General features: G+C 44.2%; 1 protein-coding gene and 1 long non-coding RNA gene across 2 annotated transcripts; one reads left to right on the top strand and one right to left on the bottom strand.

Annotated features, from left to right (window-relative positions):
- The first annotated feature begins 7,841 nt into the window (after positions 1–7,841).
- On the top strand, positions 7,842–20,810 carry LOC123043111 (CBS domain-containing protein CBSX1, chloroplastic). Its single transcript, XM_044465460.1, has 5 exons — positions 7,842–8,247; positions 8,363–8,545; positions 19,492–19,561; positions 19,686–19,757; positions 20,406–20,810. The coding sequence occupies exons 1-5, from the start codon at positions 7,960–7,962 to the stop codon at positions 20,456–20,458; spliced, it is 666 nt and encodes a 221-aa protein (XP_044321395.1). The 5' UTR covers positions 7,842–7,959; the 3' UTR covers positions 20,459–20,810.
- On the bottom strand, positions 14,561–15,804 carry LOC123043112 (uncharacterized). Its single transcript, XR_006419024.1, has 3 exons — positions 15,720–15,804; positions 15,578–15,637; positions 14,561–15,483 (listed from the first exon to the last, which is right to left on the bottom strand). It is a non-coding gene; the product is annotated as an uncharacterized lncRNA (long non-coding RNA).
- Positions 20,811–26,144: the final 5,334 nt, after the last annotated feature.

Below are 26,144 nucleotides of genomic sequence, written 5' to 3'. Positions count from 1 at the left end.
CCTTCTGTCCGGATGACCCCGAGATCATACAAGCTGCGGCAGCACAGGGATTGACTGTAACGAGTGCCAGAGAACAAGCAGCCAACTTAGGTATTACTCTTCGTGAACTGTTAGGCCTTGATGAGGCGCCAGTGAAGGAGGTAGTAATTACATATGTCAAGAATGGGCCTCTCGTCGAGCCTGCGCAGGAAAAGGATCTACCTCCACAAATGAAAGGTCTGCTGAAATGGTACAAGGGTTACATAAAAAATAAAAACGCCAAAGAATATATTTATGCGGAAGTTAGACATGAGCATCACTTCAAACATTACTATGTACAAATTGAACTGAGTGAATTGTTCCAGCTTTTCAATCTGCGCGAGCTCGATAAATCTATCATCAGTTGCTACGTTCTGTAAGTGATTTATTAATTTCTACCCCATCTCGTTCATATTGCCTGCACTATATATATGTCCTAACTATATTGTTGTGTCCGCTATTATACATGTAGAATGAAGATTAAGGAATGCAGAGTAAGGAACATCCATGATGTTGGGTTCATTGACCCACACATCGTTAATGGACATGTGTTGGAGCGTTACCCCGCCGACGTGGAGGCAGACCTGTGGCAGTTTCTTACAAAGCAGGAACTCAAAAGTGATATTCTATTTCCTTACCATTTTGAGTGAGTGTTTCTGTCTTGAGCACATTCTCTTTTGTTTACTCCATGCATGGTATGTGGCCGGCTAATCGATGAGTTATGCATGACGTACTGTGCATGTATCGTGTCCGCAGGTTCCACTGGATTCTGCTAGTAATTAAAGTTAACACCTCAGAATGTCTCGTCCACGACTCTGTGAATATGGATCCAAAGCTTTGGGGCGGCATGAGAAGAATGCTGCAGAAGTAATTATTTTCATTCATTTGCGCTCTATATCGATCGGCCTATTTCGTTCATTTCCTAATATCAAGTAACTAATTAATAACTCTCTTGTTCATTTAATTTTCTTTGCCTCGTAGGGTTTGGAGACGGTTCGTAGATACAAAGGTCGGTGAATTCAAAAAAGAGCTAGAATTCAAAATGTTAAAGGCTAAGAATGCTGGGGATATTCAGCCACCGGAGACCAATCTATGTGGATACTATGTCTGTGAGATGATCCGGAGATACACCTCTGAGCGGGTTCCGAGTGATACCAATGCTCAGAGGAATAACCTCCGGTGGATGCTTAGTCCAGAAGCTCGCTTCCGACCACTTCAAGAGGAACTAGCTGGATGGTTCAGCAGGGAAGTCCTCCATCCTAAAGGAGAACACTATTACGAGGACGTAGAACTTTATATGCATTAAATCATGTATGGAAACTTGTTCAAAATTGTATATGGTCATCCGATGATATTGAATATATATTGTATATTCCTCTTGAATTCTTTTTGGTTCTAATTTCAAATTTATTTGAAATTGTACATTCATATGCATGTATGTAGTACCGTAGAATATATGAAACTCCTTCAAAATTAAAATAAAGCACAAAAGAAATAAAACAATACAAATTAAACAGAAAACAGGTTTAAGGGGGGGGGGGGGCTAAAACCCTAAACCTGCGGCGGCCTTTAGTCGCGGTTGGCCAGAAGAACCGCGACTAAAGGTCCTCCGCCCCGACGGCCACCTGGCGCCCACGTGGACGGGCCTTTAGTCGCGGTTCTTAAGCAACCGCGACTAAAGGGGGGGGCCTTTAGTCGCGCCCGGTCTGTCGCGGTTGCGCAACCGCGACTAATGGCAGTTGCGAACCGCGACCAAAGGCCCTTTTTCCACCAGTGGAGTGAATCTAGGGCTTGTTTGGATTGCATCCATCCCGTGCCATGCCAATATATTGGCGTTGACTGGGAGGCTGTGTCGTTTTTGGATGGGAACCAAAACATTGGCAAGCCCACGACGCCTCAGCCTTCTATCTGTACTGTATGCGCCCAGTTGTTGGCGAAACGCGGGCGGCCGAATTGGTCGCCAATTTTTTGGCTCGCCAACGACGCCCATGATTTGGCAGGTAGTCCTGGGCAGCAACCAAACAGGCTCCTACACTCTAAAATGCATCTATATACATCCGTATGTGATCCGTAGTGAAATTTCTACAAAGACTTATATTTAGGAACGGAGGGAGTATCTACTAGTAGCACTCGTGAGGCAGCACACAACACTAGCTAATAACGTATCCACTATTAGGGCTCATGAGGAAGCACACACCACTAATAGGTCGATATGTCATCTTCCTAACGCTCCTTTTGACTTGTGAGTACCCAATGTCAGTTAACCCCTCAATGTTATATTGAACTAGTTGAAATAGTAATTAAACCAAACCTTATTTAGACATTAAAACTTAACTAGTTAGCTTCAATTTGCACATGAACACCGCTATTCAAATCACAAAATATAACCTAACTAAATTAAATCATTGGCACGCCCGCATGTAGGTCGTCCCAGCAGAAAATATTATGCGGGTCCAATTAGTGAGTGTCACACCAGTGTGTCCTTGTGGGCCAACAGCTCCAATTAAGTTGTATTATTTTGTTTCTTTTCTACTGCGTTGGTCCTTCCTCACCACGAGAATGGTGGGCAGCGCCAATGGGTTCATGCTCGTCGGCCCACGACACCGTTGGCCTGTCTATCTCTAGTCGAGGACATGGTGGATGCCGGCGGCCACCCGATCGAGGCTCCCGCGGTGCTGCCTCCCGTGGCGATGCCCCTGTCAGTGGATGAAGCGTCTGCCGTGGTACCCTCGGGCGAGGCCCCGTCCAGGATCAAGACCAATCGGAATAAGCAGAGCGGCAAGAAGAAGGTTACCGCCCCCTCGCCAGAGCCGCTTAGTCCACACGCACCCGTCACTCCCGAGCCTACGCGTACCACCATCGAGAATATGTCCTGCCCCCGGAGCGGCGGGAAGAAGGTTCCTGCCGGCAACATGGGCAATTGGGCGTACAGACTGCCATGGTCGCGCTTCTGCTGTCACCAGCGTGGTGAAAGTGAAACAGATAAATCCATCCATTTTTATTCATGTATCGACTTCATGACTCAATCATTGTGCTTGCTTCTTAGAGATCCATCATTTAGACTGGTTCTCACCGGAACGAGAGATTAACACGACGGCGCTCCACGAGAGTAAAAAATGACAGCTTTGGATCTCATTATTTAGAGTGCTTTGGCACAACTAATTTGAAAGTAGGCATTAATTGACGCCACAAATCCGTCATGTATCCATTAGTGGAAAAATGGCTAGTCACAGTTTTAGTTGGTAGCGCCTCAATTTCAATCATGCCACCACTATATTTTTTAAATAGTGGCGGGGTTGGCATATTTAGTACGGCATCACTAAGACCACAGTGGTGGTGTTGAAAAATAGGTAAATGTCACTTGTATTTTTCTTTTTGCGAGGAAAACTTTCAATCTATTCATCAATTGTCAATGTAGTTCAAAGAACACCAGAATGCAATTGGGGGGGGGGGGGGCAACGTACAGACTGCCATGGTCGCGCTTCTGCTGTCACCAGTGTGGTGAAAGTGAAACCGATAAATCCATCCATTTTTATTCATGTATCGACTCCATGACTCAATCATTGTGCTTGCTTCTTAGAGATCCATCATTTAGACTGGTTCTCACCGGAACGAGAGATTAACACGACGGCGCTCCACGAGAGTAAAAAATGACAGCTTTGGATCTCATTATTTAGAGAGCTTTGGCACAACTAATTTGAAAGTAGGCATTAATTGACGCCACAAATCCGTCATGTATCCATTAGTGGAAAAATGGCTAGTCACAATTTTAGTTGGTAGCGCCTCAATTTCAATCATGCCACCACTATATTTTTTAAATAGTGGTGGGGTTGGCATATTTAGTACGGCATCACTAAGACCACAATGGTGGTGTTGAAAAATAGGTAAATGTCATTTGTATTTTTCATTTTGCGAGGAAAACTTTCAGTCTATTCATCAATTGTCAACGTAGTTCAAAGAACACCAGAAGGCAATTCGGGGGGGGGGGGGGGGGGTAACGTACAGACTGCCATGGTCGCGCTTCTGCTGTCACCAGCGTGGTGAAAGTGAAACCGATAAATCCATCCATTTTTATTCATGTATCGACTCCATGACTCAATCATTGTACTTGCTTCTTAGAGATCCATCATTTAGACTGTATCTCACCGGAACGAGAGATTAACACGATGGCGCTCCACGAGAGTAAAAAATGACAGCTTTGGATCTCATTATTTAGAGTGCTTTGGCACAACTAATTTGAAGGTAAACATTAATTAACGCTACAAATCCGACATGTATCCATTAGTGGAAAAATGGCTAGTCACAACTTTAGTTGATAGCGCCTCAATTTCAATCATGCCACCACTATATTTTTTAAATAGTGGTGGGGTTGGCATATTTAGTATGGCATCACTGAGACCATAGTGGTGGTGTTGAAAATTAGGTAAATGTCACTTGTATTTTTCTTTTTGCGAGGAAAACTTTCGATCTATTCATCAAATGTCAAGGTAGTTCAAAGAACACCAGAAGTAAAAATTACATCCAGGTCCGTAGACCACCTAGCGACCACTGTAAGCACTGGAACAAGCCAAAGGCGCGCCGCCATCATCGCCTCTCCCTAATCGGAGCCGGGCAATGCCACTTGTATATGGGACCCACAGTTGGTACAAGACATCACATAGTGGCGACTGCATAATATCGAACGCGAGCACTATTATGTTTACTTGTGGCGTGTCATGTGTTCCGCACTATATCATATGGGGTTTATTTTTTGGAATTACTTTTATTTGTAGTTATTTCATTCTTAATTGATTAAAAAAATTAAGTATTTTTTAAAATATTTTAGCCAAATATTTTGAGACTTCAAATTTTATACCTTTTTTTGTAAGTTTTGAACATTTGTATATTGTACTGTATTTTCTTTTTATTAAATTAAGAATACCGTAATGGGAAATGGAAACATTTTTATAATATATTTTAATCTTTTTTATTTTCTTACCTTTCTTTTATAATATATTGTACTTACTTTTATGAAAGTAAGAAAATTTAAATTGAAAATGCCAAATTTTATAAAATATATTTAGTATTTTAATTTTTTAGTTAAAGTCAAAACATTGCTTTAAATTTTATTAAATTACTAGAATTATTTTGAGTCTTTTAATAAATTAAAAAATATGATTACTGGCCCATTGGCCCATTGGGCCTAGCCCCAGAGTGCATCGGATTCATTGTGTCAAAACGGAGGGGCATTGTACCCCCTCGTCCCAAATTCTCTCTTCGCCTGCTCTCTCTCTCTCTCTCCAACTTTGGGAGAATTATTTTGAGTCTTTTAATAAATTAAAAGAATATAATTACTGGCCCACTGGCCCATTGGGCCTAGCTCAAGATATGCATATTGTTGGCATATATAGTTCAATTGTCAAATGCATGGTATAATGACATGAATTGGTACTAAACTTCATATAGTTCAATTGTCATATATGTTTTGTAGTTGGCGCTGAGACTTGTCATTATTTTGTAGTTGGCGCTGACTTGTCATGGCCAGTGCTGGAGGCAACTAGGAGGAGGTATATGATGTGGAAAGGCTCAACCACAACCTCTTACAGTCGAATCAATATACCATCAAGGCCCTGCAAGAGACGAATGCCTTCCTGAAGGCGAAGAGGGGTCAGCTGATGAACGGGAGGGATGATGTCCTAAAGAAGGACTCTTAGGATGAGGGACAAGAGAGATCAGTTGATCGAGGAGAGAGATAAGCTAAAGAATGAGAGAAAACTACTCAGGGCCGAGAGGAATGAGCTCAAGATGGAGGTAGCTGACTTCAAAAAAGATGGAAAGAACAGTAGAGACAAGATTCGTTAGTTCAAAATAATCTTAGTTCAAGAAATATGATCGAACAACTACCAGGCTCGCTATGGAACGATGATATGTAGTTTTTGAAGTTGAATAATTATTTAGGACTTTAACTAGTAACTTTTGTGAAGTTGAACTAATTAAGCATGAGTACATATGTACATTTGTGGAGTTGAACTAGTTAAGTTGATGAGTACCTGACCTAGTTGATGCAGCAATACATCTTAAATTAGTTGATGGTTTAACTGCGTATTTTTTTATTAGCAAAAAATCAATTTGCTGGCGTTGGCCAAGTGGCACATCATTAGTGTGTGAAATACTGCTGACGTGGGCTTCAAGGCCACCATTATTTTTTAACAATGGCGCCATATTGGTGGCGTCGGATGTCCACGCCAGGAAGGCCGTTTCTGCCACGCCATAGCTAGACTTTTTCTGCACTAGTGATAAGCAAAGAAAATAGCGTCGGATTGCACTTTGGAAGATGGTTGGACGGTGACAGCTCCGACGAAGCTAGAAGGGACAAAGAAGAACTGATAACAGTGTTCACACACTACCTAGAAGAAGAAGACATCAAAGGGTTGATCATAGTTCTCGACGCACTAGACAGAAACAAAATAAATCTAACTTAATTGGAGCTCTTGGCCCACAAGGACACGTTGGCGTGACACTCACTAATTGGGCCTGCATAATATTTCTTTCTGGGACATGGAACCCCGAAGGTGAGTCAGACCCGCAATGATGGGAGCCCCTATTCAGCGACCTACGCGCTGAATAGGTAGCAAGCGTGCACCACATTCTCCCGACGCACACATTTTTGGGGCAGCCCATTTGCAGGGTGTGACGCCCCCCCCCCCCCCCCTTTCGTTCTTTAAATTAATTGCGTATTTCATATAAGTTTCAAATTTTAGAAAGTTGTGGATTTTGAAAAACAAATGTCTGAGAAGTAAAATAAAATGTTTATGAATTCAAAAAATGTTCATGATTTTGAAAAAGTCCGGGAAATCATCAAAATTTCACAGTTTCAAAAAATGTTCCTGATTTGGAAAAATTCTTTGCATATTCAAAACCTGATCATGATTTCAATAAACAAATTCAAAAAATAACAAAAATGTTCATAATTTTTAAAAAGTTCACGTTTTCAAAAAATATTTAAGAATTTTAAGAAAATATTAAAATTCAGAAATTCTTGAGGTAATTTTAATTTTTTTCACAAAAATTTAAAAAAAGTTTGCAAATTTTTAAAATACTTCCAAAATTCCAAACAAGAACATTGTATTAGAAAATGTTCGTTGAGTCAATAAATGTTAATGAATTGGAATTTTTTTGTGAATTTTGAAATTTATTACTAATTTTTGAAAAATGCTTGGCGATTATAACAAACTGTGCACCGATTCAACAACACGAGTATCTAAAAATGCTCACAGTTTCGAGAAATGTTTTTGAACCGATGAATATTATTGAGAAATCATGAACTTTTTTTTTGTGGGGGTGAGAAATCTTGAACTTTTTTGAAATCCTGCCAATTTTTCAAGTTCATGTATTTTTTGAATGCATGAACGTTATTTGAAATCGTAAATTTATTTAAACATTTTAAATATTAAGAAAATAAAAAATATAAGAAAGAAAAAAGTAAAAAAGAAAAAGAAAAGGATAAACAAAAATAAAAATAAAAATAACGAAATAGAAAGTTTAAAAAAGATTTGTTGTTTCAAAACTTTTATCTATTGTACCGTGCGCCCAAATCACAAACTATTTTCACCGCCGCGCTTCTCACGGCGAGATCTTGTAACTATATCTCCTGTTGATAAATCAAGACAAACATTTTCTTTTTGAAAAAAAGGCAGGAAACCAAAAATCAACAAAACACAAAACAAAACAAACCGAAAAATCAAAAGCCAGAAGAATTTTGGGCTAGAATAGGATCCACCACGCTCGGCCTGCAGGTGGGCCCTGGATTTCCCACGTCCTTCCAGAAACATCCACACCACTCTCCACTGTCCACTCCACTCCAACCCACCCGTGATACACGCTGCCCGCCGGCCGAAACCATCGCTGCGCCCCAGTCCAGACCCCGATCCCATCACCGAATCTCGCGCACCGTCCACGTCCATGGCGTCCACGCCCTCCGCCGCCGTCCACCGCGCCGCGAGGACCTTGTCCCCCTCCGCGCCGCGCCGCGGGCCGGCGAAATCTGCCGCCTTTGTCAGCGTTCCGGGGGGACGGCCCCGGGGGCGGCGGCCGGTGCTGGCGGCGGCGCTGGGCGACATGGACATGCGCCCGGCCATCGACGAGAACCCCGAGGGCGTGCTCTCCGGCGAGTGGCCCGGCAACTTCTCCCTCGCCAGCTACGACGACCTCCGCCAGTACCTCGAGTCCCAGATCGTGTCCACCGACAAGGTCCGTCCGTCGCTCGCATGCGTCTTTTTCCCTTTCTGTGGCTAGATCTGATGGTATTCCGGTGGTTCCGTCACGATTGCGTCGAATTGAATCTGGTTCGGTTGGTCTGCTGCAGATGAGCCCCACGGCAAAGCTCGGGGAGGTGATGTCGCGCCCGGTGGAGGTGGCCACGCCGGACCAGAAGCTGGCCGAGATCGACGCCCTCTTCGCCACCCAGTCCGGCCTGCCCGTCGTCGACGGCGAGGGCAGGTGCATCGGGGTCGTCTCCAAGAAGGACAAGGCCAGGGCATCCAATGGGGTGAGTCGGTGCTCCTCAACCAATTCTATCTCGAATCATCAATTGTAGGCATATGTCTAATCTGAAAGAGGATATGGGGGATTGTAGGAGTATGTCAAATTCAGTTGTATGCTCCACTGAGTGTTAGGTTTACTAGTAAGATGCCCGTGCTACGCTATGGGATAAAAAAAAGGTTAACTTAAGTTATAGTTACGATCCCATACGCTGCTGCTGACAAAATAAAAAAATATACAGTCATTGATCAAAGTAATGATGTGTTGTTGATAGATACATAAATATCAAGCACAATCAAAAATATGGTTTGCAATCCACAAACCCATGCGTCCAAGCCAAACAGTTTCTTCTCCATCTCCGCCTCACTGAAAGACTTGTACTCCACATTGAGTTTTATCATTGCTCGCTCTATCCTATATCAAGTTGATAGAGACCATGCGGCAGATAGAAAATCTGTTCACACACATGTGGCAACAACGGCGACACTGAATCCAAATCGGTCAACTTCACGACTGACCAGCTTTATCTCCGAATCCAAATTGGTCTGATTTCAAGTCCTCTTTGCTTCACTTGGACGCCACCTCCATCCCATACACCATTTCCAGCTAGAAATGGTAACAAATCAAGTACCTCATTTAAACCTGGCCTTAATATCAATAATGGAATAACATGATGCGACATATTGATATTTGTCCCCACAACTCAGTGCAATGGAAGTGCGACTGGCACCGACCCGTGCGTTGCCACGGGAAAACGTTTTAGAGGTGACACCATTCCAAGAGAGATAAAGCTCAAATGGATTTGAATATTTCGCTTATGTTTGTTAGCGAAAACATTTTGATTACAGTTTTAGCATACAAATATTTACTTACGAAGTAAACTTGAAATAAATAAAAAGAGGCCTGCATTTCTAGATGATGAATGAAAAAGATTGTAAACATATGTGTTCTCAGTCATGTATGCAAGATAGAAATAAAGCATGAATAAACAAACTTCGGCTAAAACATTACAACTACAAGGACACACATCATGACATTTTCCAAATACAATGTGCCATAATGTCTTATTTTGTTTATTTGCCACTATTTCTTCATTCTTAAAACCAATCATCTCATGAATCATACAGGCCTCGACACAAGAACCGCATCATCAAAAAGTTGCATCATGGAAAATCAACAAAGAGCATAATCAATTGTTATTAAGCTTAGAGATGTATGTACAAGAATATGACAGAAGTAGCACTATCTCTCCCTGCCACAAAGTAGAGTATCTTCCATCTAAAAAACATAAGCGCTACATAGCTTATATGTGCAACAAGTATCTCCCCTCACTGTAAAAAAACAGAGTATTTAACTTTGCTACAAAGCAGCTCGTGAAGCACAGAAAATTAGTCTAACTTTCAGCCTCTGCTTCGCCTTCTCAGTGCACCGCACACCTCCAGTCCACTGACCTCTACCAATGCGGCTCTCGTCTATTTTAGTCTCCAGCAAGCACTGTTTAATAGCAAAATTATCAATGACCATGTTTTACAGTATGAAACATAGACACATATATATTGGTAATACACAACAAAGTATATACACGTTTTTCCCATTTATCAGATAGGTGCCTTGTATTATGTTACATCTTACAAAGAAATGCTCAATGTATAGGAAGCCACTGGAGGCGACGCCCCTAGAAGGCATTCATTGTTCTAATCATTAGATTATTTCTTAAATAAACAAACTTTCATCCTCTTCTACATTATATAAAGCAAGATTTGACTGTAACAAGATGAAAAGACAAAGCTACCTACTGCCTGCTACTTGAGCAAAACATAAAAAATATCTTCCAGCCAGGAACTCTGTTTAGTAAGATCAGGATCTTCTGGCTATTTTTTTAACATAATATTTCAGTCATCTTAAATTTGTTTCTCATACTGATGCTGATGCTTATTATAACTACTTTCCTTGGTGAGAAACACATTTTTTTAAATACCATCTGGCATAGAAGATCAAGCATATCACTCTAGGTTAGTTCTGTATGATGCAAGGTGTTGTAATGTTTACACTACATACACATGTAAAGGAAGAAATAATTTGTAGTGCTTACCTCATAGCGAGAAGGTACATTTGTTGTGCACATGTAAATGTCTGACGTGAGGAAGCTGACATTTACAAAATAAAAAATATCATGAACACTAAAGCAAGTATCCAAGTTGCCATTTTGAAAGTCCACTGCCCAAACTTCAGACCTGTAGATGGAAAACAATTTTAGATGACTGGCCCTGGTTATAAATATTGAAATTTTAACAGACACCAAATTGTACTTGAGTGATTGATACCTTGGACTACACATTGAGAACTTCTTTGTAGACTATGTTCTTTGTAAATTTTGCAATGGAGTTGGACCGGCCTTCCTCTTCCTTACCCGGGATAGTAAGAATCTTTAGATTACTTCTAGACGTAGCTCTAGAAAGAGCAACATAGAGTTGGCCATGTGAAAATACAGGTTCAGGGAGGTATACACCAACATTTGGTATAGTTTGTCCTTGTGCCTTGTTAATGGTCATAGCAAAGCTAAGTCTAACAGGGAATTGCTTCCTCTTGAACCTAAATGGAAACATCTCGTCGTCTGACGGGCATAGAGGAATTCGAGGAAGGAACACCCTCTTACCAGCATGCTGGCCCAGCACAATCTCAGCATCAATTGCATTCCTCATGAACCCCCGGACAACCAACCTAGTCCCATTGCACAACCCATTCGCTGGGTCAATGTTCCGTAACAATATAATAGGGCAATTAATCTTCAACTTTAGGATGTGGGGAGGTAGCCCGTTAGGTGTTAATGAATTTAAGAATTCTGCAGGATAGTAGTTGTGTGGATCATCCTCAGCCCGATCAAAACTGTGGTATACCATCTCCTCCCCAGGAAATCTCTCAATCATCCTCATGTTGATCTTGTCAATGTACTCATTCCGAGTTGACAAAATTGCTCGAGATGTTATGTAGTTTGGATCTGAGATGTTTTCATCTTGCAGCATCGGGAACACATTTTCAATAAGCTTGTCAATATCAGAGGCGTCATCACCGGTGTTTGGTATGCAAATCTCATCTGGAAGTCGTATGTAACCATCATCCACCGTATCTTCGGTGCCATTCCCAACACGCAGAAGATAATCAGCAAACCATGGATCAACCTGAGCCCTCATATTACGGACCAGTCTTAGTTGTCTCATACTATTCCAAAGATAAGACTTACGTAGGGTCGCATCAGTTATCTGTGACCTTGTTCCCTTACGAACAACAGGAAGCACTTGTCTAAAGTCTCCCCCAAACACAACCGTCTTTCCACCAAACGGCAGGTCAGGTTGACCCATGATGTCCCTCATGCTATTGTCCAGGGCCTCGACTGCCTGGCGCTTTGTCATGGAGGCCTCATCCCAAATTATGAGGGACACCCTCATAAGAAGCTTAGCTATCCCACTTTGCTTGGCGAAACTACAAACCCCACCGTCTTCAATGTTTAGTGGTATTTTAAACCTCGAGTGTGCAGTCCTCCCTCCAGCCAAGATGGATGCAGCAACACCTGACGTCGCTGTTCCAACAGCTATCTGACCCTCACCACGTACTTTTGCAAGTAGAGCTTTGTACAGATATGTTTTTCCTGTGCCTCCTGGTCCATCCACAAAGAACACACCTCCCTGGCCACTATTAATTGTCGCAAGTATCTCATCATATGCATATCTCTGTTCTGGGTTTAGAAAAGATGACAAGCCAATGTGTTCTGGGTCCACCTCGATCGTGGACTCCTCTATGATCTCCCTAGCCTCATTATCTGGGGCATCATATGAGTCGTCAATTTCTGGAAGAGGGAATGACGATATGTCCTTCCCCATCGATTGTAGCATGGTTTTTATATCTAACAGAGCCATCTGCTCAACTTCATGGGGGGACATGTGGGTTAGTCGATAGTCTTCTGTCATAGCTTCCAAGTGCCGGTCCCATAGGCCACGCACATCGCTGGGCTCACAAAAGACCAATATAGTAGCAAATAGCCTCCGAAGGGAAGATGGCATCTGAAAAACCTCAGCCTCATTAAGACACTCGTCGATACTATTGTCAGACTCAATAAGGCCCCTATTTTCAGCAGCTTCACGGAATGTTGGGAAAACAATACCATCCACTGTCCTTAGGTCTTGGAAGGATGTAGCACCCGTGACATGATTTAGAAGCACTCTAAGATAATACCTCTCCCCTTCAGCTGGATGTGCACACAATTCTCCCAATCTGCGTGTGTTTAGCCCTCCTTTTCCAATACTTGCTACCTGACACCCAAACAAAAGACGCAGGGAAATCCTTATATAAGATTCCTCGAGCCAACTCATATTTCTTGTTTGCCTCAAAATACTCGGTTAACATGGTCTTGGAAGCTCCTTCTTGAGAGAGGACATCATTCAGATTTGCGCCCGTTGGAAACGACACCATGTGCATATTAGGGAGGTGGAGTTGTAGTTGTTTAACAGATGGAAATATCTCACTAAGGTCAAAACCATAGATCCTCCATAATGCTTCTGGTGGAGTAACCCACCTGGAATCTCTGTATTGCTTTATTTCATCAATGCTCCCATCATTATCCACCTCGTCGATAGAAACAGATGCTCGATCATGCCCCTTGTATATGTACTTAAAGAGGTACTTTACAGCTTTTATGCTAGAGCAAACCTCGACATTGATGTGGCAATTATACCTTCTTAGTAGGTAAGGATTGTATGGAACAACCCACCTATTGTCTAATTCTTCACCTCGTACCTTTGCACGACGTCCATCATCTCTCCTCCTGTATATGGGATATGAGTCCTTTCCCTGAAGAGTTGACGCATTAAATGGCCGTGGATAGTAGTTCTTGCAACTGCCATTTTGCATGCACACATTTTTGGGGTTTAGGACTCCAGAAGGGCCATGCATCATATGCTTGACGACAATCTTGTACAACTCAGGGTACTTGAATTTGTCTGGCAATTCAGCAGATATGATACAATCATATTGCTCTGGGCATGTTAGCTTGTACCTCCCCTCCATGATTAGGAGGAAATGAGCATGTGGTAGACCCCTTTTCTGGAACTCGACAACATATGCATATGCTGCTACCTTGCCGAGCATGTGCTTTTTGAAAAGTTGTATCTTGAGGTCTTCCAACTTTGCTCTAAATACTCGTACAACAAGATCAGGGCGATCCTGTGGGGTTTGTCCAGGCTCCAAGGCACCAATTATCTCATCCCAATTCGGGTTGCAAGTCATGGTTAAAAAGATATCTGGTTTCCCATACTTCTGCACCAAGGCCATGGCATCAAGGTATCTTCGTCTCCTATCTCTTCTTCCCCCAATAAATGATGTAGGAAGTACAATCCATTTGCCCACAGCATCCGCACGGTTTTCCCCAGCTTGAAGGCTATCAACAACACCTTGGTATAGATCAGAGCGTATTTGTTTCTGGTGATTTCTTATATAGTCTAACCTAGAGGTTTCAACCTTGATGTACATGTCGACCACATATTGTTGGAACAGTCGTTTACCGTATAGCATGGTGTTAAATACACCACGACGTATTTGAAACTTGTAACAATAGTAGTCTCTGACCGAGACACATAATCGACTACTTGTACATGTACCTACGGAAATGGGAGGTAACAGAAAGAACTGATTAAGAAAATAAGTACACTGGGGATAATAAAAAAATGAATAAATGCTAATTTCATTATATGTACCTGGTTTCTTTCGACCACTGCGGCGGGATTGAAGTATCTCATTCAAGCTGACACCGTTCTTTGGGATCTCAGGATGCCAACCAATCTCCCCTCTTGGGAAGAACAAAGGGTAAGACAATGGATCATAGCATCCATAATATGGTTGGATGCTATATCTCTTGTTGTCATTACCAAACAGGACAATGCTACGGTCAAAACGCTTACATAGTTCATTACCCTCAACCCAAATAGCTGCAACCTCTGATGATATAGGCAAGTTATATCTCCGTTGGTCCAACCTCATGTCGGTGTTCAGTTCAATACGATAATCCTCAAGGTCATCGACTCCACCTAGATTCCTGAATGTTTCAGAATAAGGATTATCCTTAAGGATGTTGACAAGCCTTCGAATGACATCTCGGTCTAGGTTCGGGGAGCGCCGAAACCTATGTTGTAGACTCGGGTCATCATCGTAGAAGTATAACTCTAGATGCTTAGGTCCATCTTGTGTTGGACCAAATGAGAAGATGTTGTGGTAAATCTGACCATGGGCTCGGAATGTATAGACTCCTGACCTCATGTTTGTGTATCTATTGTCAAGACTGACTCCAAGAGTGGTGAATGAAAAGTGGCCATTGAAGTAGCGAATGTTATCCCTAAAATGTACAGCATCACTATCTGAACTTGTGTACAACATCTGAAGTTCCAAGGGTGGTTCTGACTGTGCTAACTTAATTTTTCCAGACTGGCAACAAAATCCATTTGTCTCATACTGGAACCTCTTTGCGCCGCAATGCTTGCAATCAGGCTTTGGCACCAGCGTGTGAGTACTTTTTGGTATATTCTGGTAAACACAGTCATATGGGTCAGGAACAATGTTGTCTGTTGTAAAAGCATCTACCATGTCATCGCAATCTTCAGTGTTCCCTGTACACACATGAGATGAATTGTGTTATATATAGGTATTGCATTTTCTGTGCTATACATATGTAGGGAAATAAGACATCCATGGAATTTTTAATACCTCTCCCAGCAAATGCGAAGTACTCATCATCTTCTTCTTCGGTCATATGAGAAAAATCATCATCCACATTAAAGCTTTCCGTTGGGGAACCTGGGCATATGGAGTCATCAGGGGCCAATGATGAACTGTCCACTGATGTAGATGTTGGACATTGCACCGATGTGAGTTCCTTGCACTGGACAGTATTAGCGTCACCTAAATGTAATTTGAGGAATGAAGTTACTACATAGTTTGAGTAGTGTGTGTTATAGTAGTAGAGAAAAGGAAGGCATCAGCACCACAATCATACCTTTGCTAGTGAAAACTATGTGATCATCTTCCATTCCTTCAGGTATGCTTTCTAGATTACCTGCTATTTCAATGACTGTGTAAAAATGCATGCTCAACTTTGACAAAATTGGCAAATAAAGGAATGTGTATGTGAGAATTACCTTGAATTGTAGAAAAAGTTTGAGTCAGTGTACTTGGGTAACTAAAGGCATAAGAGCTTGATGATGCATGTCCCAGCAATGAACCTGTAGGGCAATTTGATACAATGGAATCCATGCATGGGGTATCTCGTCTAGATGCATAACTTGCATTACGTTGAGCTAGAAGTGCCCGCAGCTCTTCCGGTGGCAGGCTTTGCCGACGCGCTCGTTGGCGTGCATTTCTTTCTTGCCTCTCCTCTAGTGTCAAACTTTGCCTACGTGCTCGCTGGCTTGCATTTCTCTCTTCAAGTGTCATACGTTGTCGTTTCTCTCTTCTTCGTGCATTAATCTCTTCCTTCTCCTTAGGTGTCAAATTTTGCCGACGTGCTCTAACACGTTCTCGCCTTGCTTGGATTTGCTCTGGTGTACGGCTAGCATATCTTATTGCTTCACGTGCACGCTTTCGCCCTACAGAATTTACACGAGAAATTAATTAAGTGGGTAAACGGAATTATATAAGCAAACACTTCCGCCCTATAGATTTACCTTTTGAGCTTTCTCCTCGCTCCAATCCGTCGATTGATGTGAGCATACCAGTATAAGTAGGAAAAATCACCGTCGCTGATTGGTTTGTCACTTCATCATCTGAAGATGAGTAACTTAAATTTGTCACATCCATTGGTTCACGTATAAATAAACCTGTTCGAGCACATGGCATGCCATTGGAGCAAGTTCTGTTGGGCTTGCTACTGCTGTCGACCACTGTGTTATTACAAGTTGGACGGTAAATGGTTAGGTATAAATAAGAAATATACAAGCAGATTGTTTTGCCAAACAGTAAGGTACAGGAACCAACCTTTTTGTTTTCCTTTAGCACTTTGTTGGCACGAGAGCTGTAACATTTGGGGTGTAATAGCTGCTAGTTTCCCCCAAAAAACAGAAGTGGAGGTTAGAAAAAATTGAATCGAAAGCTAGTAGGAACACTATATGCAATCTAATAAGACAACTATTCTTTGCCAGAAGTCAAAAGAAACATTCCTTAACCGAAGGGCAGTTCATCATCATTAGATATGAAATTGCACACTGGATGAATTTGATAATCATTAGGTAAGCAACATGAATAAAAACAAATGTTATGCACAGGTGTGGCAGCCAAAAAGTACAAGCCAAAGCATAATAGAATACAACAGTAAACCAATGAATTCCAGTGATCAAGTATGAATTTGGTCCTGACCTTTTAATTTTCAGCTTCACACCCAAATCCAAGTGTTTCTCCAGGAACTTCTAGGCTTATCAAATTTCTTCTGGACCTGCCATGTAAATAATCATTTTTTTCAAAAATTTCAGTGATTTAGTTGGTGAAAACCAAACCCAAGGACAGTTGGAGCTGAAGTGAGTATCTCTATGCATACATATGACTGACTAAGTCATGTGATTTTATATGAAGGGAAATATAACAAACCTAGCAACATCAGTTTCTCTCTGACCAACTCATATAAAATAAGCTGATCCACCTAGAACTAAGATGCAGATCTTTTAATTCTTTTAATAGGAAACAGACCAACTTGGAGGTCAAAGCCCCAACGATCAGTATGCATAAAAACTTAAAATAACAAATAAAAAACATGTTATACAACCATACAGTGATCTGCAAATTCTTGTTTTGATGTTAACTTCACAAATAAAGGAGGCATCATCATCTAATAGTAGTATGTGCAGATACTCATCTATTGCAATCATTACTAAATCTTGGTATTGCATAACACAACATACCTTGGTCCTTGGCGAAGCAAATTAGAAGGCGATGGGCAGTAAATCGACCTCCTCACAATCTGTCGATTTGAAGATATGAGAGCTTGACCACCGTGTTGCTTCTTGGGATGTAGTTCGAGCAGTGTGAGTCTCATCTGCCTGCTCACTTGTATTTATATTGGGCTGAAAGGGTGGTTTCTAGACAGTTCGACCAGGCGCGCGCATTTGGGTGACGAAAATTTGAATTTGGGAGGCGGCAGGGTGGGAACGATGAGGTCTGGGAAAGAGAGGCGGTAGCCGACCATAGCACCAGAACAGACAGTGGAGTGCGTCGGCGGGGAGGAGAAGTAGCATTAGGTGGCGGTGCCGCCGCCGTCGAGGATCAGCAGCCTGTAGCCGGCGACGTATTTGTGGAGGTCAGAGTTAGAGAAGGGGGAGAGCGGAGAAGACGGCGATGAGGAGAGGGGGCGGGGGGTGGGCGAGCGGGCTTCTGCAGCAGGGGGAGGAGCCAGAAGAAGCCTCGGGGCACGGACGGCGCCGCCGGCGTACTTGCGGAGTTCAGCATCGGGGAGGAGGCGGAGGGGATGGGGAAGAGGAGGAAGAGGTGGTGGTGATGCTGGGTGGGGGCCCTGAGCTGGCAATGGAGTCAGATGCGCCGGCGAAGGGACGGCGCCGCCGGCGTGCCTGCCGAGGCCGGCGTGGGAGGATACGGAGGAGGGGGCGGAGGCGATGGCAAGGAGGAGGGGGAAGTGGTGGTGCTGCTGTGTGGCGGCACTTCTCTGGAAGAGAAGGAGGCGGGAGAGGCGCCTGCGGAGGGACGGCGCCGCCGGTGTGCCTGCAGAGGTCGGCAACGGAGGAGATGGAGAAGGGGGGCGGGGGGGGGGGAGGGGTTGTGGTGGCCGGTGGAGTTGAGGGAGGCATGAGAGGCTCCGAGGCGGACGGCACCGCCGGCGGCCACCACGCCATATCGGCTCCGACGCTGCCGGTGCTACTGGTTGGATGAGGTTGGGGGAGAGCGCCGGGGGGATAGGCTTGAAGAGAGAGACGAGGGCATATTTGCAAATATGTAACAGAATAGTGGGTGTCTTTGTAAAATTGCCATGGGTTGCTTCCTGGACGTTGGATATGAATTGAACGATTGTGAATCAAAGTTGGCAGGCACACCATCATCACCAATTGTGGTTTTTATAAGAGTAGAGACAGTATCAGTAGCTGAATTTTCAGGTTATATGGAATGCTGAATCACAAAATATAACCAAATTAAGGCAAACAATAACACGATGAATTCCCCTGAGGGTCGTATCTGAATATTCAGGGATTAGATTAGAATGTCATGAACTTCAAAGAATAACCTCGAATGCTCATAACGTTTAGGGGTGGAAAGAAAATGGTGCCTGCTGAAGCGCAACCTGTAACTAAAAGAATCTGACCAGTAACATGCTCAAGTCCCAAATGTGGCACCCCAATATTCAGGGGTTGAATTAGATGGTATAAACTTTGATTAATAACCTCAAGTGCAGAGAACATCTACCCTGAATTTTGCATCTAACATGCTGAATATTACTGATATCAATTTTCCAGCAGTTACCTATATATCAATCAGCCTGCAAGTGAGGGACAACAGTAGTTCATTGCCCATAGAAAATTGTATCTCAAATTTTCTTTTACAGGGTAAAGAAAATAAATACAACCTAAGCAGTAAAATTTTGAGATACTTCTGTTTTCTAAATACATTATTTTAGTCCAGGACCTATTTAACTTTAGGCGTGATATGTGTGTTAGAAACATCCCTGAATAAAGGCCCCTACTCAAAGCCTCTCACCTTGCTTAGTGCATAGACCATTCTACTGTGGTGTTCTAGCATGGTCCTATTTCCATGTCGAATAAATTTTGTAATAATCTTCAGTTTGGCTCGATATGACCAGGACATGTGCACACAATTGTACTAGAGAATAATGTTGGGTTTTCTTTTGTAAAGTTCCTGAGATTCAGTCTATAAGGGTTTCTGATGATGCTGATCCGTCCTGCTCTTATAATGCAGTTGGACTCAACTATTGGAGAAGTCATGTCCTCACCTGCTGTAACTCTGACTCTGGAGAAGACCGTCTTGGGTAACTTTTGCTTCCTCTCTACCCTACAGCCTACTGCTCTACAGCATATAGTTAATAGAAACACAAAGTGCTTTTGGTAAGATGTGCTAATGTGTTTCTTTTCTGTAACTGCGTGTATGAGCAGAAGCTGCTGCATTGATGCTCAAGCATAAAGTTCACAGGATACCAGTTGTGAATGAACAGCAGCAAGTGATCGGTAAGAATTTAAAAATCCCTTCGGTTGCCATTTCTGAAAAATTAAGTAGATGTAGCCATTTACTTGGTATAGTTCATCTAGGTTGTCATAAATGCTACGGGATGCAATGTAATTTTGTAAAAAAAAGGGTTTGCCGCCATGTAGAACCATTGCTAGTAGCTGTTTGCATTACGATACTCGGGTAAAGAGATAACTGTGGTGAAAATGCTTGGGCTCTTTCTGGTTGGATGGAAACTGATAGGTCTCCAGTGATGCTCTTATGAGTTATGAGCAATGGATTTTTTTAATTTAATCTTTATCGAGCCTCATATTTCCAGAACATTGTACTACCAGTATAATCTACCATCCCAGGATTCCACCAAAAACAAGCCAAAACCTGCCACGCCCGCATACACATCAAGTTCCCCTGTTATCTGGCTGATTTCCAGCGGTTCTCAGTTCACCGGAACCTAGTCTGAGTTGCAGATGCATAAAAAATCCCAATGACTGCAGAAGACTGCACACACATTACTTTCCTAATGAGAACAAAGATCACTGTTTTCACTTAACTGGGTAGAATCCTTCCATTATAACTGCATAAACATTGTACTCCTTGGCGGAGCAAGAACACTGTTCACATCCATAACCATGTTTCTTTCTGACAAGCAGGGATCGTCACGCGGACGGACGTGTTCCAGGCTTTGGAGGCCAGCAAGGCATAAGAAGATGCTGCATCCTTAGTCCTCACTGTACATTTCGTCGGCGGCAGCAGCCTATTTAGCCTACGGGCGTGCCGCTGGTGTACAGTAATAACCCTAGCGGTGTGATATGTACATGCCAAGGCCTTCCTATAGCGTGCTCTTGGGGTGTATGAGTCGCGCCATGTGTTGTTGGACCTGTGTGACCTTGAATAGCTGTTCTGGCATGGGTGTGTTTGCTCTCTCTTTTGTGATGAAATTGTGAGTATTTGTGCAGTTGAGAACTTTGCTTTGGTTGCAGCTGATCTGCTATCTCTCTTCTGTGTTGTTGAACTTTGATCATTTTAGCATGTATATATGGTTTTGTTTTGAGATACATGTGGGAAGCTGTCCATGTGGAAACTATATTTATCTGCCTCTTACATTATCCATGTGACCATGTGATTTGCCAGAAATTTTGAGCTGTAAATTAGAGCGCGAGAACCAGAAAAGACATAAAAAGTAGGATGGTGCAAAATGGGATGAATTTGAGGCAGTTCAGCAACTACCCATTAGAAACTCCGTTGGAAGGATCTGGATTTGAAATTTGTGGCATGGTAGATGAACATTGTGTAACTTCTCACCAGCAAGCACCAAGGGTCTGATAGAGTAAAGCATCTCTTTCTGAAGAAGAGAATAAAACATCTTATGCCACGGCTCCCCCGAGATAAGATTTAGGGTAAAATTGTCGTGCAAATGATGTTGAAATTTGACAATATTGACACCATACCTCGAAATTTTGGATATACATACGACCTACGCATCAAGAAATCAAAATAGAAGAAGGGAATTTTCTGTGAAGTGAGTACTAGCTAACTAAGGTCAATTCAGGGAAGCATCGCAGCCGCTGCCTCCCCCTAAAAAAAGCTAGGGTTTGTGCCTCTCGCCGGCTCCACACAGGTCCGCCTTGTCTCTGGTGGCCCTAGGGCCATGTGGCACGGTGGATCCTGTTAAGGGCCATTGGGATGGCTCCGTTGTTAGTCGTTCCTTTGAGATTTGTTAGGGTTTCTATCCTGTTCAGGAAGGTGAGACGAGCGTCGGTTCCCTGAAGATGGAATAAAGGTCTGCCCGCCTAGGCCCCGTTCTGGTGGTGCGTCTAGTATCGTTGGTGGGCGTGTGGAGGTGTGTCTCCGGCGTATCTATCCTCAGTGGATTTGATCGTATCTTGTTGCTGTTCATCTATGTTCGTGTGCCTTTGGGTTGGATCCTTTCGATCTACGTTACTCTTCATCGGTGACGGTTGCTCTTCCGATGCGCTGGTCCTATAGGGCCTTAGCACGCCGACTTCCTAACTATCTACTACAACAAGTTTGGCCGACTCCGGCGAGGGAGGGGCGATAACAGCGGGGCGCCTTCGGCTCGCTTCAGTGCTTGTAATAGTCACTAGGTGGTCTACGGATCTGGATGTAATTTTTATTGTTTCTAGTGTTTGTTGTACTTCCGTCATTGAAGATGAGATACTTCTCCGTTCCTAAGTATTTGTCTTTTTAGAGATTTCAAATAGACTATCATATAAGAATGTATATAGACATATTTTAGAGTGTAGATTCACTCATTTTGCTCCGTACTCATTTTGCTCCGTATGTAGTCACTTGTTGAAATATCTAGAAAGACAAATATTTAGGAACGGACAGAGTAGATCGTTAGTGTTCTCACAAAAAAAAACTAGCTAACCGTTCATTTTTATCATTAAAAAACCATTCATTTTTGACAAATATTAATGTGAGCAAAAAAAGGTACTGTACATATTTATTCTCTAATTTTGCGCTATATAAACTTCACCGCTGACGTCAGCTAAATCTTACTCCTAGATGGGATTCTGCCCACATCGCCACTGCCGCCAACACCTCTAGAGCGCCCTCCCACGGTGCCGCCGGCGCCTCTCCGTCGCCGTCTCCGGCTGGCTTCTCCGATCCCGCTGCTGGTCGCCCCGCCGTCCCCCGCCGCCGGACGAGAACAAGAGGGAGGGGATGGGCGCGGTGCAGATTGGCCCCGAAATCGATCGGCGCCTGTTGCATCTCCATCCGCTCCGGGTATGGATCTGAAAACCACTTGATTTTCTACCGCATAAGCATATTGATCTGGGTGATTGTCCGTGCTGAAAAGGGGTAAAATCTAGTTTAGCTTCTGTCATTTTTTGCTCTACGAAATATTTCGGAACAACTTTAATCTGTCATCGTGTAATTGTAATGTTGCCAGTCGATTTGTGCAGTCAACATAAAAAAAAAGCAGTTAAATTTACCTTTCCTTAGAGCTAACTCTAGCTGATCCCCTAAAACAGGGTAGAGGAGAAAAATAAATAAATCTAGCTTTCTCCTCTAATCGGCACCTAGCCAAAGCCCAAAATTACATAAAAAAGGTAAAATGTTTACTCTGAGCCGCGCCGAACCCTTATATTTACTCCTCCTCACGGCCGCATAGTAAAATCCAACCGCGCCTCTCCGTCTCGCCTCCACCCAATCCCCGTCGCCCAATCTTCGCCGGCGAGCCCTGCACCGCATCCGCACCCACTCTGGGGCCGATAATGGCCGGATCCCATTGCTGTCGCTCCCGGCCGTCCATCCCCAGCGCTGATCCGCGCCGCCACGAGCGGTCCCGAGGCCGTGGCCATGCCGCCGCTTCTTCCTCCGACGACCGTCTGCCCGGCTTCCCCGAGCTCCCGCCGTCTCCACCATCGTAGAGGCAGTACATCGGCGTGCGGCAGCGGAATTGGGGAATGAGGGTGGCTGAGATAACCGACTGGCTCACCCACAAAAAGATCTAGATTGGGAGCTTCCATTCCGCTGAGCAGGCGGCATAGGCATATGACATCATGTCCGTCAGCCTGCATGGCACCGACAACCATTGGAACTTTGAATTTGGAGAGGTGCCCCGGTTGGATCCCGTCGGTCCACTGATGGTCCCCATGTGGTGGAGGGAGGACCGGGAGGCTCGGGAACGCATCACGGCGAAAGCCGACGACTAGGCGTACATGGCGGAGCTTTACTGCGGCTACCCGGAGTAAGTTGTGGCGGACTGCCGCTTGTACGAGCAGCTAGCGGCAGGGAGGAAGGTCGTAATCGTTCTGTCCAGCGACGACGACGGCGGCGGCCAAGGCCTCGAGCCCATGATCGGTGGGCTTACCAGGGGCGATTGGAGGAAGCTCGGCGAAGAGACGGATAGCGATTAATTAAGTATGTTTTGATTAGTTTAGTCTAAATTTCGGTTAATGTTAATGAAAAATACTATGAATCGGCACCGAATTTTGTCTTAGTAGGTTGTCTTGCGTCGCCTCCCTGGGCGACGCCAGGGGGCCAAAAAATCTAGCGCCGCCAGCCTCCCACGGCCATCCTCCTGCCGCCGCCGAAGCCGCCGGCGAGGTCCGCGGTGGCGGCGGGCTCGATGACAAGGCGCTAGGGCGGGCGGATCTGCAGCAGGATCCCCTTGAGGCGGCAGGAACGTCTCTTATGGTGCGCCCGTGGGCAGCAGGCAAGGCAGCGCCCATAGCCCGTGCGGCGGCGGGCAGCGGTCCAGGACGGCGATGGGCTTCCCTTCATGCATGGATGGTGGCAGCACTCCATGGATGAACCGGTGGATGGCTTTGCCTGAAGATGGGTAGCGGCGGCCATGGATCTGGCGTCCCGTCCAGATCCACCGCGGCGTGGTCTTGGCCGGCCGGCGGTGCGTGGAGGGACCGGTGAGGGTATGGAGGATCTCTACCGGAGTACCAGTAGCGGCATACGTCTTCATGGCGAGACTCCGCGCGGTTCTAGCAAGCCACGAGATTGGGGCGACACGGCTTCCGGTGAAAATCGCGCCTGGCTGCGGTCTTGGCGGACGATGGCGGCATCTCTGACGTCGTTTCCTTCTCGAGGCATCGTTGTTGCAGGTCACGTCAACCTGATCGGGAGGTTCCGGGGGAAACCCTAGATCTGGGTCTACCGGATCGGACGATGGCGACGTTTCGATGTCGTTCTCTCTCCTGGGGGCATCGTTTTGGACCAAGTGCTGGCTGGAGGGGACAAGAGGTGGAGCGGTGTTTCATCTTGTCCATTGATGACGGCAGATCTCGGCGGCGTGGTGCAGTGGAGACTCGGCGCCTGATGAGCGGAGATGGACTCGCGCAGGAGGGTGACGCTGCCTGGCGTCGTGGTGGCGTCGGCGGCAGCTAGACTGGGCAAGGTTGATGCAGCAGTACAACTCTGAAGATGGTTTAGTGGCAGGTGGCTGCGGCGGCCTCTTACCCGACAGGCGTCCTGGTTGAGGAGCACGCCGGACTGGTGGGTGCCCACACCTGGCAGGCTTCCTGGTTGGGACCTCAAGTCTTAGATGTTAGGTTTGGCTGCGAGGTTTGTTTGGTATTAGGCCCGGACTTTCAGCGCCCCTTCATCAACTGGATAGGAATATCGACAGATGTTGCTTAGTCGGTGGCTTTAGTCTTACTGTTGTATGACTTTGTAAGGTCTTGTGTCAATAATTAATAAAATGGCCGTATGCATCGTCCAGATGCAGAGGCCGGGGGTCATCTTCCTTTTCTAAAAAAAAAGTACTTGTTTGAATCAAATTTGTGTTTGTGCGCACCGAATTCTTTTTTACTCGGCTAAGTTTAAGGGATCGGCTAGAAAAGACCAAAATTTAGAGGAGTAAAAATATTTCACTAAAGGATACTCGGCTGTTTACTCCTCTAAATTTTAGGGGATCGGCTAGAGTTGCTCTTAGAGAGGAGGATATACTGTTGCTGCAGAAATGTCTGTCCATAGCAAATGTACCATGCTAGACATGATTAAGAGGACCTGGGAGGATACAATGTTGTTTTATGCCGTTAACAATAGTCGGTCATCGTTGAGCTTATGTAAGTGCTAAAAGTAGATGGAGATTCTTAAGGGAACATAGGCCTGAAAATTGAACTGCAGATAATGCTGTTCTACACCCCGGTGTAGGTTGCCTCTGAAATTCGTTTTTTCAAAGCGGAACTCCAGTAACTGATATCTTTGTTGACTGTTATGTTTCCTGAGAAAAGGGTGTGATGCTGCTTGACAAAACGTCTGGCCATAGCAAATGAATCCTGCTAGACATGAATAAGAGGTAAAACAGGGTATGTGAGAGGAAAGATAAAATGGTGTTTTATGCTTTTAACGATGGTTAGTCACTGGGGAGGCAATGGAAGCGCTCAACGGAAACAGGACCGGTCAGCAAATTGAAGTACAAATTTACAGTGTATGATAAAAAAAAATGCAGTATGGTTTCTTTAGTTGCTATACTATAGTCGGCCAAACCAGAGTACAGGTTACACTGTGTGCGACCTGGCAATGCTCTTCCTGTGTTCAATTTCAGAAATATAATTACGTCTGTAATAAGAGAAGCTCTTGAAATTGATGTGCACACTGTAATGCTAATAAAAAATCGTATCCGGTAATGCCATTTGTTCTAATCCTTTTATTTACTCACTTATTTCAGGTGTCGAGGTTGTTGACAGTGAAAGTGGGTGGCATTGTATGTTGCTCCAACTCAGCCAAAAGTTTCTGACGGAGACAACATGCATGGGCTGTCGTGTTAAGTGGAAGAAATGTTGCTGAATTGGCTGCCACCATCAATGTTCCGTCATAAAGGTTACTATTCAGATTACGAGGATGAAGATAAGCGTACATGAGCTATCTTCAAACCACGGTAGTTTGGGTGGTGAAATCTTGCC

Source organism: Triticum aestivum, chromosome 2B, assembly GCF_018294505.1.
Source record: "Triticum aestivum cultivar Chinese Spring chromosome 2B, IWGSC CS RefSeq v2.1, whole genome shotgun sequence".
NCBI classification, from domain to species: Eukaryota; Viridiplantae; Streptophyta; class Magnoliopsida; order Poales; family Poaceae; genus Triticum; species Triticum aestivum.
The sequence above is the reverse complement of the archived record's forward strand: the minus strand, read 5'-3'. Positions and strand labels throughout refer to the sequence as shown.